Raw genomic sequence first — 17,055 nt, forward strand, 5'->3', positions numbered from 1 at the left:
ATATTTTAGTGTATAACACTATCTAATTTCCCAAAAAAGTGAAAAAGGCACTTTCCTCTCTATTTTTGCTTTTAAATTTTATATCAGTTTTATATCTTGCTTCATACCTCCCATATCCATACCTCCCACTTTCTACTTGACAACAAGGTACATTATAGCTTTACATCCGATCAACCTTCTTATCCTTAGTAGAGAAATGGTACCCACCATTTCATGTTGTTTCATCCCACCAAAGCCATAGGGTATTTTCTCATAAAAAGCAAAGCAAGAAAAGTTCAACTAGGCATACAATTTCACAAATGCAGTTGAACAGCTCACACAAGTGATTGAAATGGATGTCATACCTGTTTGGCAAAAGCATCATTCACAATGAGAGCAAGCACCAGGGAAAGTGGTCAGATGTCACATTCGCATAATATGTCATAAAGATAAAGCACCGCTTTCAGAACTTGTCATCTAGTGTAGTTTTTTCAGCTGTCCTATGAAAAAGCCCCAGCACAATTCCCTGCAGTGGAGTTCACATGCCTTTCTAAATGCTTAGTCAAAACCTCAGCATACACAGCATTATGAGGATAAAATGAGCACATGCATCAAGCATCCATACTGATCCTCGTCAAGCAAGAAGCAAAGGCTTTTGTGCAATGCTCTAGACAAACACAGGCCTGCAGTCCAACCTCAAGAGATGTTTAGAGAGATAAAGAATGGATAACATCACAAGTAAAGGACATGGCAGAGGCCAGAAGAGATAACAATTCAAGAGCAAGAGTAGAGCAAGGGGGTGGTTTGTACCATCTCTCCACTTGAGGATTTTTCTTTTTTTTTTTTTTCAAGCTGCTGTCACATTCTTTGTACACTTCTTTCATCTCTCTGTCACTGAGACTTTGATATAACTTGGGCAGATACATATCTTGGAACATTCTATACCACTTGTACACAAATCTTCAATGATTCTGTGCTCCATCATCTTCTGTCACAGATGGATTCTGTAACATATACTGTATATAGTTTACTTACCCTTTATCACTCCATCCTTATGGCCCCAAGTGAAAAAAATAGCAAAACAATTGATTATTATCACTTATTTTCATTGTGGCCCCAGTACATATAATGTCAAACCCGATTATTATTAGACATTAATGCCATTATTTTATTTAGTTGCTCTCATAAGTAGTTACTCTGTGCAGTTCTTTCTGTGGGTTAAACATGTTGATTTGGTGTAAAATAAATGAGATGTGAACTGAAATAGAAACATGTACATAAAATAGTACATAAATATCTCAACATTGTGAAGAAACTGAACAATACATATACAGACGTAGGAATCTATGATGTTGCTGCATACTCTATTTTTATAATAATTGTGACTGAAAATTGTGAACATGCAAAAAAAAAATTTATTTGACTGATGTTTTTTCTTATATTACTGTAGTCTAACAATTCATTTAGCAGAACAGAGCTCAAGCAGAGCTCAAGTGCTCTTGCCCAGGGTGGTAATTACTGTCACAGTGGATTCTCAGTAATGTATGGAGCCAGGCCTCCGCAAATTTGGTTGCAGACCCATGCTTGACGTACTGAAGCGGGGTCTGGGTACCCGTAGGTTCTGGCTGCTCCCAGACCCTGAGGATCGCACACCAGCAGACAGGGGACTCAGCTCAGGGGCGCTCTTAAACTGCTTGGCTGCTTGGAATGGGGTGTAGGCCTGCCCAGGAGTGGGTTGTGGGATGGGCACTGAATTGGTCACAGGGGCAGAGGATATTTTGGGGAGAGCAGGCAGGGCTGCTGTCGGGGCAGGAGGTGGTGGCGAGAATGGCGCTGCAGGTCTTGGAGCAACAGGAGGTGGGGAAGTGACATCACTGCGCCACATCGGCTCACCGAGAGTTGTGGCAGAGCGAGGGGCGATTACAGTAGGTGTCAGAGATGTGGGTGCAGACATGGGAGTAGGTGTGGAGAAACGTTTGATTTCATACACACGGCTTGATTTAACAGGGACCTGCTTTGGTCCATTAAGGGAATTACCTGTCATGCCAACCCCATTCTGCTGCTGCTGATAAGTGGCAGTGTTTTGAAGGACTCCACCTCCATAACTGAACAAAGATGAGTTGAGCTGGTATGGCTGCCTGCTCACAAAGTCAAGAGCCTTTATACCCTGTTTGCGTTGGCCAGGCACTGTTTTAACCCCAACTTTGTTTGCATCATTAGCCTTGGTGCCACGCTGGGCCACTGGAGGGCAGGAAGGTGACAGCAGTGGATTATAATTAATGGGTGGTGGAGCTCGGATGTTTGGAGTGTATTTCCAGTGAACTGGGAGGGAGGGTGTAGGTGAAGGATCACGAGGATGCGCTGGAGATTTGGGCTGTTTATCCACCACATAGCGGTCCATGCGACTCTGTCTGCGTGCAAACAGCTCCGCACCTTTACCTTGCATCTGAGGCATCTCAGGAGCTGGATGAGCTGGTTTAGGAGCCACTGGTGGTGGCATCTTGTGCCTCTGTGCCTGCATGAAGTTGCAAGCTTCTGCACCCAGGTTGAGAAAATCTTCTTCGGGGCCAGACTCAAACCCAGCCTCTACACCCAAACGGGACCTGTCATCCAAGTTCTGCACTAGAGACATTAGCTCAGGGTTGTAAGATGGAGCCTTCTTCTCCTCATTAGCACTGAACATTGGTTTCTTGGTGCCATGACGACGAGCATCCTGCAGGATGCCAGTGCGGCCAGCAGGGACTGAGACCCGCTGCTCTCGAGAAGAGATCCCATCAGTGGAGTTGGAGAGAGAATACTGCTGGGCAACTGGTGCATTTGGTGTTCCTGGAGTAGTGGATGCCACAGAAATGTATGGGTTGAAGGAGACTTTGTGTGCTGGGGAAGATTGCACATTTGGTGTTGCAGGAGCAAAGGCATGGACAGGAGCAGGGGCAGGGGCATTGGGAAGACCTGGGGCATTTGTGAACGGGGGACAGAAAGGCTGTGCTGGCACATGAACTTGTGGAGGTGGCTGATATTGGGTACAAACCACATGATGATATGGAGGACTGAGTGGCATTGCCTGTGTTTGGGGAGGAGAGTAAGGCTGAGCCATACCAGAAGGGGAACTCAAAGATGTTACATGAGAAGATGTTGGAGAAAAAGGGGCTGAGGTGCTGGAATAGTTTGGGGAGTAGAGTGGAGCATTTGAAGGAGGAGGAGAAAATGGACCTGAAGCGATTGAGGATGGAGAGAGCACAGAGGAAGGACCATTGTAGGTGGCTGGTCTGGCAGGGATATACAGTGATGTTGTAGAGATGGCTTTCTTCCCTTCTGAGCCAGCAGGAGAGAAGGGAGTTGGAATATTTGCCACAGACACAGCCTGAGCCTGTGATCCAACCTTTTTGGCAGGGCTGGGCCTGAAGACTACTGGAGCAGTTGCTGCTCGGTGGCTCACACAACTAGGGGCAAATGGCCTGGCAGTTCTGTTGTGCACTGAGCTGGCAGCCGATGAGTCTGCTTGCTCTGGTAATGCTCCTGCCATGGATGGCATAGGTGTCTGTGACAACACAACACTTGTCCTGCTCACCACCAAAGGTTCCACGTTTACCATACTGTTACTATGAGAAGTTAGGGGTGTGACTGGAATAACTGGGGTATATGTCAGGGTTGAGTCTCCCTGATACTGTGGCATGGAGAAAGCAGTGGGCGTAACCAGATTTGACTTATGTTCTTCTGCTCTTTTCCTCTGTTGTTCAAAAAGCTGGGCTCCTTTTCCTGAAGTGGCATTTAGGCCTGGACTATTCTCTGCATCTCTGTCAGGCACAACACATGCTGAAGTTCTCTTGTCTAGAATGTCCAGGTAACCACTATCCCAAGTAGGGTCTGGTGCAGCAGAAAAACCGTCCTCGTCAAGTTCAGATTCGCTCCCAGGAAACAGGCTTTCGTCCTCGGTTTCTCCCTCTGTGTTACTACAGCTTTCTCCGTCTACGCTGCCAAAGCAGGTGAGAGTATACTTCTTGGCACGCTGGCGTCGCTTCTTGAACATAAGCACACCTTTAGAATGAGGATTAGGAGCATCTGTCAAGAGCGAAGCAATAGTTCTGCATTTGGATCGGGCCTCCTTCACCTGCTTATCTTGTACACTCTCACCTCTGTGTAGCTCTATGGAGAGAAAGATAATGTCTGTATCAATCAGCGAGAAATACTTTCAGTGGTCTTTACTTTAACCAGTAGTATAATTTGTAATATAATTTTAAACAACTTAAACATAATGATGATGCACGTTTATTATGTATTTAAAGTATAATATACTGCTTCTTAATATGTTTTTTTTTTTTACAGTGAGTATCACTGAATAACATTATTTTTCCATTCTGCATTATGGAATGAAAACTTTATGTAACAACTGAACAGGCCTGTTAGCAGGCCTTGACTGAACAAATCTATAAAGTGACACTTATGGCTTTTATATAACATCAACTTTGGTGATGAATGGGCAACATTAAACATAAAGTCACATATAAAGTCATCAAACAAAGTCACAACTTTAATAAATCAAGCTGGCATTGTAATGACTGGAACACATTTTCTAGTTGAGTCAGAATAGCTCTGATATTAGACACTAAAATGCAGTGGGTTAGATACTGAAATGTCTGGCACCAAAATCCTCATGGTAAATTACTGAGCTCATCCTTCTCTACAAATAGCCCATCACATTCTAACAGCTTGAGCAAGTAACCCCTGGGGATCCAGAATCTATATTAAAAGACAGGGAAACGGAATCTGATATTTCAATTAAAACAAACAAAAACTAAAAACAAAAACCTCAAGAGTACAGTATTTTTGCTAAGATATTCTCTTTCTAATCTGGAGGGCCTCAAAACATCTTCAACGTTGGATCAATTTATGAAGCATAAAATTCAAAATATTCTTATTTAAACGGTCCAAATGAAGAAATAAATGTGCTTTTGATTATAATTATCTGTCCAGACTTCTAATTAGACAGTACAAATAACTGTTCAACAAACAGAGGTTAACCCTTACATACCTGCTAGCATCAAAACATGTGACATAAAAATATGTTTAATGAGAAATGGTTGCTATATCTGAGATGATTTCAGCATTTTAGTTTTCAATATCAAAAAATACAAGTAAGTCAAACTTACACAAAAACATATCAAAATTGATCTTTGTAAATCCAAGATCATGTAAATAATACCTCTGTGCTATCCATCACCTTGTCTCACCTTTCTCATTTTAACTATAATGTTGGATCATTTAAACAGAAAACAAGCCCCCTATCTCTCTAAAGCTCTACAGAAGCCATCAGGACTCAACCTGCATAGATGTGTCCTTCATGTTCAACCTCTCCAGGAGATGTAAAGCTCCTCATGTTGTCTGCCTTACTGGCAGAACACACAAACACATCAGTGGAGCTCAGCCAGCAATACTTGGGTGCTCTGCCCACACTGGTATGAAATCAACCAGTCCGTAGCCTGAGGACAAGCCTTTTAAAGACCTTTTGTCAAACCACAAGACCCTGTCACAGGCCCAAAGAAACCCCATTATGTCATTCAAGCTATTTTGGTCGGTGAACAGAGCTAACGGACATTTCCCACCTGTTTTTGCACACCTCGCCTCTTCTTGGATAGGCTGGCTTAAGCTGAGTGTCATGTGGGGTCATGCTGACATCTCTAACCACACCACGATGACTTGACAAGATGACAAGTACTGCCAATTAGATGTGATTGAGACTCTGAAGGCTATATCGAGGCAACATTTGACTAATTGTATTGTCACAGTCTTCAGCGGGTGTGCCCAGGATGGCCACCAGATGACTGTGTTCTGTGAGCACATGGCTTGTGTTGTGTTTGTTTGTTGCCATGTGCTCTCTCCTGTCTATTGTCTTGCCCCGCCCATCTTGTTACCTCATTATTGTTTAAGTTGCTCCACCTGTGTCTCCCTCGCTAGCCTCCTCATTTGGTTTCCTATTTATTCTCCTGGTGTCTGTAATCCTGTGCTGATCCGTCGTTTTTCATTGTGTGTTATGTCTGCATGTAGTGCAGTTCCTAGCCTGCCTGTCTGTTTTTCCCACTCGGGTTGTTTTAGTTTGTTTTTGTTTCATTTTATTATTAAAAGAAAGAACCATTCATCCTGCACTTGAGTCCTCGCTTCATCTCTCCACACGCACCGTGACAGAACGGATCAGCCAACATGAGGACTCAGCGGAGAATGGGCTCACACAAGCTACCGGTCTCCACTCTCTCCAGCCCCCTCTATCAGCGCATGCTCCAGCTGGATACCTTAAGCTCCCTCCGTCAACGAGGGACTGATCTGAGGGAGTTTGCCAGGGAATTTAGGAATGCTGCAGAGGGGCTGGGCTACAATGACTCCGCGCTAAAGGACTTATTCAATTATGCCCTTGATGAGCCCATTAGTCACTGGAGCATGTTAGGATCCGATCATGTATCCTTTGAGGGGTTTGTGGAGTTCTTGGCACGTTCCCCAGCTAAGGGGGCTGCAGTGCCTCCCGTGATGGCCGACAAGGCTGCAGCGCCCCCAAAGGTTGCCAAGGAGGCTGCAGCGCTTCCAGCGGCAGCCGATGAAGCTGCAGCGCCCCCGGGGGTGGCGGTGCCCGCTCACGGTTTCCCCGAGGCGGCGGTTCCCGCTCACAGTTTCCCCGAGGCGGCGGTGCTCGCTCACAGTTTCGCCGAGGTGGCGGTGCCCGCTCACAGTTCCCCCAAAGCAGCAATCCACGGGGCGTCAGAGGCCTCGTCTGCCGCACCCAGTATCTCCCGCCCGTTCTCGGAGCGTCCCGGGCTGATACGCAGTGTGCAGGAATTCCCGGTGATGTTGGTGCGAGCGGCGTGGTCCGCTCGCAAGGCTCCCGAGGCGTCAGGGCCTGCTGAGGTTCCCTCCGAGGCGGCGGGGCTCGCGTCTGGGGTTCTGTCACAGTCTTCAGTGGGTGTGCCCATGATGGCCACCAGATGACACTGTGTTCTGTGAGCACATGGCTTGTGTTGTGTTTGTTTGTTGCTATGTGCTCTCTCCTGTCTATTGTCTTGCCCCGCCCATCTTGTTACCTCATTATTGTTTAAGTTGCTCCCTCCGTCAACGAGGGACTGGTCTGAGGGAGTTTGCCAGGGAATTTAGGAATGCTGCAGAGGGGCTGGGCTACAATGACTCCGCGCTAAAGGACTTATTCAATTATGCCCTTGATGAGCCCATTAGTCACTGGAGCATGTTAGGATCCGATCATGTATCCTTTGAGGGGTTTGTGGAGTTCTTGGCACGTTCCCCAGCTAAGGGGGCTGCAGTGCCTCCCGTGATGGCCGACAAGGCTGCAGCGCCCCCAAAGGTTGCCAAGGAGGCTGCAGCGCTTCCAGCGGCAGCCGATGAAGCTGCAGCGCCCCCGGGGGTGGCGGTGCCCGCTCACGGTTTCCCCGAGGCGGCGGTTCCCGCTCACAGTTTCCCCGAGGCGGCGGTGCTCGCTCACAGTTTCGCCGAGGTGGCGGTGCCCGCTCACAGTTCCCCCAAAGCAGCAATCCACGGGGCGTCAGAGGCCTCGTCTGCCGCACCCAGTACCTCACGCCCGTTCCCGGAGCGTCCCGGGCTGATACGCAGCGTGCAGGAATCCCAGCTGATGTCGTGCGAGCGGCGTGGTCAGCTCGCAAGGCTCCCGAGGCGTCGGGGCCCGCTGAGGTTCCCTCCGAGGTGGCGGGGCTCGCTTCTGGCCTTCCCGAAGCGGCGGAGCCCGCTGATGATCCCTCCGAGGCGGTGGGACTCGCTTCAGGCCTTCCCGAAGCAGCGGCGTCCGCTCACGGTTCCCCCAAGGCGGTGGCGTCCGCTCACGGTTCCCCCGAGGCGGTGGCGTCCGCTCCGAAAGCTCCAGAAGAGGCGGCGTCCGCTAAGAAAGCTGCAGAAGTGGTGGTGTCCGCTCACGGTTCCCCCGAGGCGGCGGTGCCCGCTCACGGTTCCCCCGAGGCGGCTGTGCCCGCTCACGGTTCTCCCAAGGCGGCGGTGCCCACTCACAGTTTCCCCGAGGCGGCGGTGCCCCCGCAGGCGGCAGACGAAGCTACTCTCGGAAACGGAGGAGGAGGAGGAAGAAGGCTTCTTCCGTCCTTCAAGGCCGGGAGGCCTTCCTAGAGCCTGGTGCCCTGCCGGCGTCGCCCAAGCTCCTTGCCCTGCCGGCTCCGCCCAAGCTCAGGCTCCATGCCCTGCCGGCTCCGCCCAAGCTCAAGCTCCATGCCCTGCCGGCTCCGCCCAAGCTCAAGCTCCATGACAGGCTGCCGGCCCCGCCCTGGCCTCCTGCCCTGCCAGTCCCGCCCTGGCACCCTGGTTTACCTCCATCTCCAGGCCCTCTTCCACTACACGGGTCTGGCCCACCATCCCTCCCCCTGATCCACCTCTGTTCCGCCTCCCTGTGACATGTATAGGTCAACCTCTTTATCATCACTGAACAGTATTTAACAGTCAATTATCTGTTATCTTCTATATTTCTTGCTTTTGCAGTTACTTCAAATACCCCATTTTGATAATTATGAGTCAGTAACCACAGTTGTGTCACACTAAAATAATTCCTCCACAAAAGCTATTTAATCTTTGTTCGCTATCTATTCTGAGACACAGAGATATATAATATCAGCTGCAGATCGGTACATTCACAATATTTTATACCATGCTCTTTCGACCTCCCACTGTGCTATCATAATAACAGGTGCGCACGCTTCGGCTTCTCTTCTTACCAAGGCTGTCTGAATGCCCTGGCTTATTCTGTAATTTCACCACTAACGGTGACAGAGAAGAGCAGCTGTTATGGACCCTTATCCTCACTGCACTAATGTCTCTAGCCTCAGTGAGACGCACATACATACGAGAGAATTCACAAACAAGAGTTCTAGATGTTCAGAATTCTCAATGGAGATACAGAATTAAACACAGAAACATGATTATTTACACGACCCTCAAAATGATCCGTCAATTTTTGGAAAGCAAAGTGACCTTCAGACTGAGTGTCGGCAGGGTGCCATTAGTTGAGGAGAAAGCCTTCCCAAAGGCTTTAGAGAGGGGAATTAGCACCCCATCAGCTACAGACACAAGATATGTTGTTTGACTCTAATGAAGTTTCCAATATGTGTTTATCTTGCTATAAGAAGGAATGTGAAAAACAGACTCCTAATCCTCATCACATCATTAATTACATCATATTGACACCTGTGCGTATCTGATATTTAAGGTCAGATTTTTAACCTTTGAGAAGGATAAGCATTCAGTTCACTGAATAGTGACTCAAGCCATATGATACTCAGTAAAAATCGGCACTTTGCTTCAGCAGAAATAGATATGACTATAATCTAATTTTTAAAAAAATAAATAAATCCAGTTCCTGAACCACTTACAACAGAAGTACCAGAAGTATATCAGCCTTGGAGTCAAAATATTGAAAATTACTCATTTGTCCCACATCTCTTGATAAATAATCAGCCTTAACATTTATCAGTCAGTGTAAGTTTAGGTTGGCCCAAACCACTTTAATATGAATTTGTATTCTGTATAAGAATGGTTGATGTCAATACATACCCATTTATTAAAGACTTTCACAAAGTCCTTAATACTTTAAGTAGTGTTTAAAAAAAGAAATAAACTAAAGGTGTAGAATTTTTTATTAATCAAGTCCAGATCATTATTGGCTCTTAAAATCACATTATTAGCACAGACTGACCAGTTTAAATGGAGAGAATGAAATATCACTGACACTGGACAGCAACTGGACATGCCTTTACCAGCATGCAACAGAGGCCTGTGTTATAGGCGTGAGTCAAGGGACAAATATAGTCTCTTGCTCACTTGAGTCCAGCCCCCTTCCTCTGCCCCATTAAACCCTCGGCCAGGGGATATGAGGAACCCCCATCACCAACATTTGCATGAGCTCAATTATAAATCCCACACCACAAGCGTATGATTATTTCCAATTGAGCCATACCCTATTCCTAGGTTCTGTGCTAACCAATGAAGCGATATGTATCTTTAATTACAATTTGTCATATGAACAACTAGATAATGATTCACAACATTCAAATTTCACAAGCCTTAAAAACGCAACATTTACTATTTCAAGATTACCATACCTGAACGTAATGATAGTAACTTTCAGTTCATTCAGTAAATGATTTGTCAGACTGATTCAAACGGAACTCCTGTGTTTGTGATTCATTTTGAAGGATTCATGAATAGAGACACCCCATAAGTATAATTTGTTAATTAATCAAACTATACTGGTCATGTTTGTTTTTCTCTTCAACCCGTGAACACAGCTCAATTTATGCCATAATTCTATTACTCTTAATTTGAGATTATAAAAACTTAAAAAACTATGGCAAATCCAGTAATTATATCAACCTCAAATGTACTTGCTTTGCTTTGTGACCAGATTTATTAATAAAAACAAATAAACTTTTGTGTGCCCTTACTCAAGAAAATCTATTTTAAGGGTCAACACACAGTATGCAGAATTTAATAGACTGACTTCTGCCTTAATTTGATCAAATATCACTAAATCCAGATTCACACTCTTTTCTGACATTAGAGATGGACTTCTATCTAGTGGATTTCTAAAGGTTAAATTTAACACAGTCCAGAAATAATGTATGAGTTAATGACAGAAATAGATACAGGTTCAGAAATGCTGAGCTCACTATTTATATTAACTCAAAAATTATTTTTGCTTATTGCTCTATTTACATAATTAAAATAAGTTAAAGCAACATAATTTAGTTTAATAAATGCATTTGTTATTTGGACTACATCAGGGCTGTCCAAACTCGGTCCTGGAGGGTCCTGCAGAGTTTAGCTCCAACTTGTCTCAACACACCTGACTGGAAGTTTCTATGCCTAGTAAGAGCTTGATTAGCTGGTTCAGGTGTGTTTAATTAGGGTTGGAGCTAAAATCTGCAGGACACCGGCCCTCCAGGACCGAGTTTGGAAAGCCCTGGACTATTTGTCTTTCTTGGTGTAAGGAAAAAACACATAGCTTTAATTGTGTGCTATTGCTAGTTAATAGTTAACTGCTAGTCTGACAATTAACTTTACTTATTTATTTGATTCCATTATGTTACGACTACACAGTTGTGTCCATTTATTGTTTAAAAAAAAAATCAAAAGTAAAGTTAATTACGTTCTGTCAGTTTTTTTTTCTTTAAATCAATAAGAGTTTACGTTGTATTAAATTATGAAGTTTTTTTTACTTTCTATTCATCAAAGAATCCAGAAACAAAATCTTAAGCAGTTTTCAACACTGATAATAAGAAAATGTTCTTGAGCACCAAATATTAGAATGATTTCTGAAGGATCATGTGACAATGAAGACGTGAGTAATGACTATTTATATTTTTAAATATATTAAAATAGAAAACAGTTATTTTAAATTCTACTTATTTTACAATATAGCAATATTTTGATATATTTTGATCAAATAAATGCAGCCTTGGTGAGCATAAGAGACTTTCAAAAACAACAACAAGAAAAATCTTATACCAACCCCAAACTTTTGAACAGTATATATGTTATGTGAAAAAGATGATTGATACTTACTAGCTTGCTTGGCCTTGTCCATGTACGTTACTGTGAGTTCTTCATCAACTGGGTTGTCCACAGGGCCCACCATGGGTACCATCTGTCTGTGAGATGCAAGCATGAGAGCCTCTTTTGCCCGCTCTGGAGAAACAAGTGGAGGTGGGACAGTGGGGGGCTCCTGGAAGCCACTGTCCACTTCAGCAGCTCCTGATGGACTTTGGTCAGAATTCTCAGAGGAATTTTCAGCCTGGTGTGGCCATTCATCCTGTGGGGATCGGTAGACCACCTCTCTGCGGGCCACCCCGGGCATTTCAGGCTGTTGCTGAGTCCCCATTCCCTCTAGATCAGATACAGGCCAGCTCTGTGTTTGAGGGTACATACAGACATACTGGGCGCTCTCATAGCCACTAATTTCCGAAGTCTCCTCCTCCTGGGGTGAGGCTTGGCCAGGGCTCTTGGCAGGAGAGCTACTGGGGCTTCGTCGTCTCTGTCTACGCTGCTTCTCTTGTGCCGCCACATCTGCGTCACTGTCTGTCTCACCGTAGTAAGCTTCACTGTCTGGAGGGGATGTAAGCCACTCGAGGCCACCGGTGGCGGACATGAGCGATGCTCTGTTGACACCGGACCGTTTAGAGGTAAGTGGAGGCGACAGGGCTCTCAAGGCTGCCTGGTACTCCTTATCAATACGGGGGGAGGGGGCCCGACCCAGAAGCACCACTGACTGATATGCAGCTGGGGCCCTGAATGGAAAGCATGGTGATTATCTTGAGTATAAGTTTTATAGCATGACTAACAACTCCTTGTGATAATGATATCTCACTCTGACCTTTTAATTTGCAGATGGAGGGTTCCTCTGCCGCTATCAATCAGATTCATAGCCTCAGCATGAGACAGTGTTCCACAGGATACATCATTGATTGACACCAGCTCATCAGTCTCTCTGAGCCCAGCCCGGCAGGCCTTACTGCGCTTCCTCACCTTCAACAGCAGGAGGAGACAGCACAAACTTTCTGTTGATGAGTTTCAGTGAGAGAAGATAAATAAATATTCACCTTATTTTTACCTTATTTAAATGTGTAAGGCTTTCTGTGTCACCCGTTTTCAGTTATTTTTAGCTGCGCAAAACAGCTTGTTATGCTGCCTGAAATATTGTCGGAATTATAAACACACAGTTTTTTCTGCACTTTGTTATTCTTCTGGTTTAGTGTTTACCGGTTAATGAATCAGAAGTCCCGCATATTCACAAAAAAACAGTGGATATACGTAAAGCACATACGTTTCTAGCCATTGTTTATTTATTAAGATTGCTTCACTTGTGAATATCAATTTAGTTTAGGATAGTAACTGGTTAGTATCACTCACATTCCCCTGCAAAAGCTTATCATACTCTGGTTCACTGTTCATACTGTTACTTATAAGTCAGTGGGTTATCTCTCTTTCTGAGTGGCAAGTGATGGTCTCACATCACAGTCGGTGGACTTTCCAGTGCTGGACAACATTATCACTGGCTACTTCTCACAAATAAAGTACATAATCAAACCCTTATTACACCTTAACCTATTTACAAAATAGCACCATTCTTCATTCAAAGGTTCTTGTGTTCTTGCTGTGTGTGTGTTTTCTTGATTGCAAATCCTGATGATTCAAGTGCACTGATTTTGTGACTTATGACTTTTAAATTCTGAATCATTTGTGTTCATCAATATGAAACGCAATTCATTATATTTGTATAATGAACACCACTAGAGGTGTTTTGTTCATTAATGACTTGAAATTTTCAAATTAATCTTGTTGAAATGAATGTTTGTGTTCAAGTACCTGTTTTTGCCTAAAATACATCACATAAGTGTTTAAAGATGAATACTGTACTAAATGTTGTATCATGTATTAAATCAACTTGAATTGTTCAATCAACTGTAAACAAGTTAACTGTGAATCATATAATTTCAGTGTCAATCCAAAGATTAGTTAGGCCTCATCCTCTGGGTTTTGTAATGGCAGATTGGAGGGAAGAAGCTACTGTATGTTTAAAGAGAGTGGCTTATATGGCATTTTGCCCATCTTCAAATACCATCTCCTGGACAGTACAGCCTTTCTGAGTTCATCTGTCAAATATGAGAGCGCTGTTCCGACACTCACTTCACCAACACGCACCAAGCTAAAAGTCTGGCCACATTCCTGTCTTTGTCTCCTGCTTCCAACGGTACTTTATAAACTAACTGTTTTGAGGAATTGGAATAATGTTTTCACTTGCCCAAAGCATAGATTTGTATTCCCCTACAAAGGCCCGAAGGGTTTCGCTCAGCTCAGAGCAGCTCGGAATATTTTGTCTTATGAAACTTCTCATTTTAAACACTGTTGTAGACAAAAATTAATGCTATGAAGACCGTTAAACAACATGCACAGTGTTAATTTGCTTTTCCGTGAACACACATTTGTAACTAGATGAAAATGGATGAAAGCCGGGCCCATTCACCTTCTTTTTATTGCCGATCAAATGGTCTGAGAATGCAAGTAGGGGGAACAACATGTGCAGCTGGTGCCTCTTGGCAGACCTGAAGCAGGGCATGTCGTGAATTCACCATGTGTTGTCCACATAGCCTAAATAAAGTACACAACTTTTGTGAAGGGTAAGTTGTCACTTAGCCTCAATAGATTTAGCTTAAAACTCAATGAGTGCATGTTTTTGAGAAGTGGTTTGTCTAATTTAGTACTAATATAGTAAATTAAGTTGATCTGCATCATATCGGATAGCAAAGGATTTCATGGAAGTATGAATGCATTTAAATTATAAGCACTACAAGCAGGTATTATGAGGACATGCTGTACGTCTTCAGGCATTTTCAAAACATTGCCAGAGCATTTTGCTAGCTGAGCAAGTGCACTGAGGGCGTTCTAGATGCCAGGTTTAAAAGAAGCAATCAGAGATCCGGGTGGATCAGAATAGCTCAATTAAAAGTAGAGATGGTCATGGAAAAAAAAGGCTACACCACAAATGGAAACAGATGAAAGTCTGCAGAGGTGACCTTGAAATGAAAGACGAGGTGAAACTCCCTGATGCTGGACGAACATTTGTTTTCCAAGCAAAAATATATTTCTCTGAATAAAAAAGTCAGGCCCATTGCTCTATGATGGATATTTGTTCCCTCAGAACGTGGAAAGAGTAGACTAGACAGTCTCTGGCATTGCTCACCAATCCAAAATAGCCCTTAGATCAGGGAAAATGCATTGCACACAGTTGTCACTTAACAAATGGGGCATACTGTGCTTATAAGTATACACTGTGGCTGTAATTCTACTCAGTCCTGAAATAACATCCTCATTTACAGAACTGTGTGAGAATGCTTCTTTGAAATATCTGGATTCCAGAGGAAGCTAAACAGAAGCTGTCAATTAGATAAGAGTGAAGAGATGCACTGTGAAGCCAAGCAGGTTTATATGGAGCAGGAATGCTTGCAGCACACAGCCAAATAGCTCTCTTGAACTGCATTTATCAGCAGATAAAATAAGTGCTTTCTGGCCTGCAGTTGAAATATGATGTGACAGTATTATCTCATTAATTTTTGCCCTTAGTAAATGGAAGATATGTAGGTGCTATATCTTAACTGCATTTTCAGGCTTTGAAACATATGCTATGAATCCTTCATTTAAAAGGGCCGCAAAATGATATATGACAAACATATCTTTACACATGCTAGAATGGGCCACATTAGTATTTCACAGAAAATGTCCTCAATAACACTATACTCTTGACGGCTTATCAAGTGTTACATTCCTCACTGACACATGTTGAACAAGCATATCTGCTCAGTTAAGTCAGACCAGGCCCACATTAAATGCAATAGACACTGACTTTATATATTAATTAAATATAGAAATAAACAAATAAAAGTAAAGAAAATGTTAATTTTATATAAATTATTTATATTTTTACATAATTAAATGTTTTTATTAAAATAAATATACGTAAATAAATCTAAAATTGTTGTTCAAATGTGATTTTACTATGAGATATTTGCATGACAATTAATTTATATAAATCTCATTATATATGTAATTTGTAAAATCACATTGTGTAATTTGAACCATTGTTTTATTGAGGACATTTTTTGTTAAATACTTGTGTGGGTGATGTGGCCCATTCTAGCATGTGTGAGGATATTTGTCGTATATCATTTTGGTATGAACTCGATAAGAACTATCTTTGGGGGCACTTTAAATGAAAAATAATTTGTATATTTATGTTTCAAAGCCTGAAAGTGCAATTAAGATAAATGTAGCAGCTATATATCTCCTATCTAATAATGCCGTTCATTAATAAGATAATACTGACACATCATAGTCCAACTTCTATGTAGTATGTAATATACGTATTGCATATTGCTCATACACAAAAGTTTCAGTGGATTTCAATAGCTTACCAGACCATTCATTAAAATATGAGACACATGATTCAGCATAACCAGGTATCCAATCCAACCATCCCCTTACCTTTGCCACTTGGAGTGGTTTCTGGTGCTGAGCTCCTCCTTGTAATCGGAAACCCCATGGTGCACCTCCTGGCAGGGTCACCACTACCTCCTCTGCAACCATTTTTCTTTCTGTGATTCTGTGTCTCTCTTTTAATGTTTCTTGGCTCTTAGTTTCTTTCAATAGTCTCGTCCCATCCCTGTATGTTCAGTCCTCCACCGTTGCCTAGACTGCTTGCAGAGCTTCTGTCAGTCCTGAGAGGTGAGTGCAGACACACACCCCATGGGCCATGAGCATGTGTAGTGTGGGGAGAGCAAAAGGGGGCGGGAGGAAGCAAGAATGGCTCTATCTCTCTCTTCGTTGGAATGCTGGGTCGGTGGGTGGGGGTGCACGGTCTAGATCCAAGACCTCCTTCCTTTATCCTGCTGGTAACACTTGTCCTGTCAATCCACAGCCACATCCAAAAGATGCTGATAGACCCTCTAAAAATAAATACCCCAGCAGTCCCAAGAGCTTTATCTGTGAATGCCCTCAAAATGTGAAGGGAGCTGTTAGAGGGGTTATAAGACCACATTGCAAATTAAAATGAACATTAATGATGCTCATTAGACATTATAAATAAATGTTTGGCAAACTGGTTATTCCTGGGGGATTCGTCAGCTAAATAATTGGGGACTTAATCATTTGATCTTTAAAATGGCTGCCCACTGCTCCGGGTGTGTGTTCACGGTGTGTGTGTGTGTTCACTGCTGTGTGTGTGCACTTTGGATGGGATAAATGCAGAGCACTAATTCTGAGTATGGGTCACCATACTTGGCCACATGTCACGTCACTTTAAAAAATAAAAAAAGGATATAATGTTGCTTGACCAAAGATGTTTACGTGAAAATAATTTATTATAATCAGCTATTCTTTCATTTATAATTTAGATATATTCTCAGTATTATTTGGTCATTTATCTTTAGCATTTTTTTTTTTTTTTTTCAGATTTGTTGTTTTTATATGTTGTTTTTATTTTATCTTTTGCTATAGCATGATTTACAGCACCAT

The 17,055-nt window shown here is 43.3% G+C and overlaps 1 protein-coding gene across 1 annotated transcript; it reads right to left on the reverse strand.

Moving 5' to 3' along the window:
• Nucleotides 1-34: 34 nt before the first annotated feature.
• Nucleotides 35-16,353, reverse strand: LOC107700134 (synaptopodin 2-like protein). Its single transcript, XM_016501670.1, has 4 exons — nt 16,027-16,353; nt 12,362-12,513; nt 11,554-12,275; nt 35-4,125 (listed from the first exon to the last, which is right to left on the reverse strand). Exons 1-4 carry the CDS (start codon nt 16,126-16,128, stop codon nt 1,514-1,516), a joined length of 3,588 nt encoding a protein of 1,195 aa, XP_016357156.1. The 5' UTR covers nt 16,129-16,353; the 3' UTR covers nt 35-1,513.
• Nucleotides 16,354-17,055: the final 702 nt, after the last annotated feature.

Source organism: Sinocyclocheilus anshuiensis, unplaced genomic scaffold (genome assembly GCF_001515605.1).
Source record: "Sinocyclocheilus anshuiensis isolate Anshui unplaced genomic scaffold, SAMN03320099.WGS_v1.1 scaffold1135, whole genome shotgun sequence".
Classification (NCBI taxonomy): Eukaryota; Metazoa; Chordata; class Actinopteri; order Cypriniformes; family Cyprinidae; genus Sinocyclocheilus; species Sinocyclocheilus anshuiensis.

Coding starts and splice junctions, on each gene's coding strand:
- LOC107700134 (XM_016501670.1), bottom strand. CDS start 16,128: ATGGTTGCAGAGGAGGTAGTGGTGACCCTGCCAGGAGGTGCACCATGG. Junction 12,514..16,026: donor AACCACTCCAAGTGGCAAAG/GTAAGGGGATGG, acceptor CTGCTGTTGAAG/GTGAGGAAGCGCAGTAAGGC. Junction 12,276..12,361: donor CTCCATCTGCAAATTAAAAG/GTCAGAGTGAGA, acceptor CTTTCCATTCAG/GGCCCCAGCTGCATATCAGT.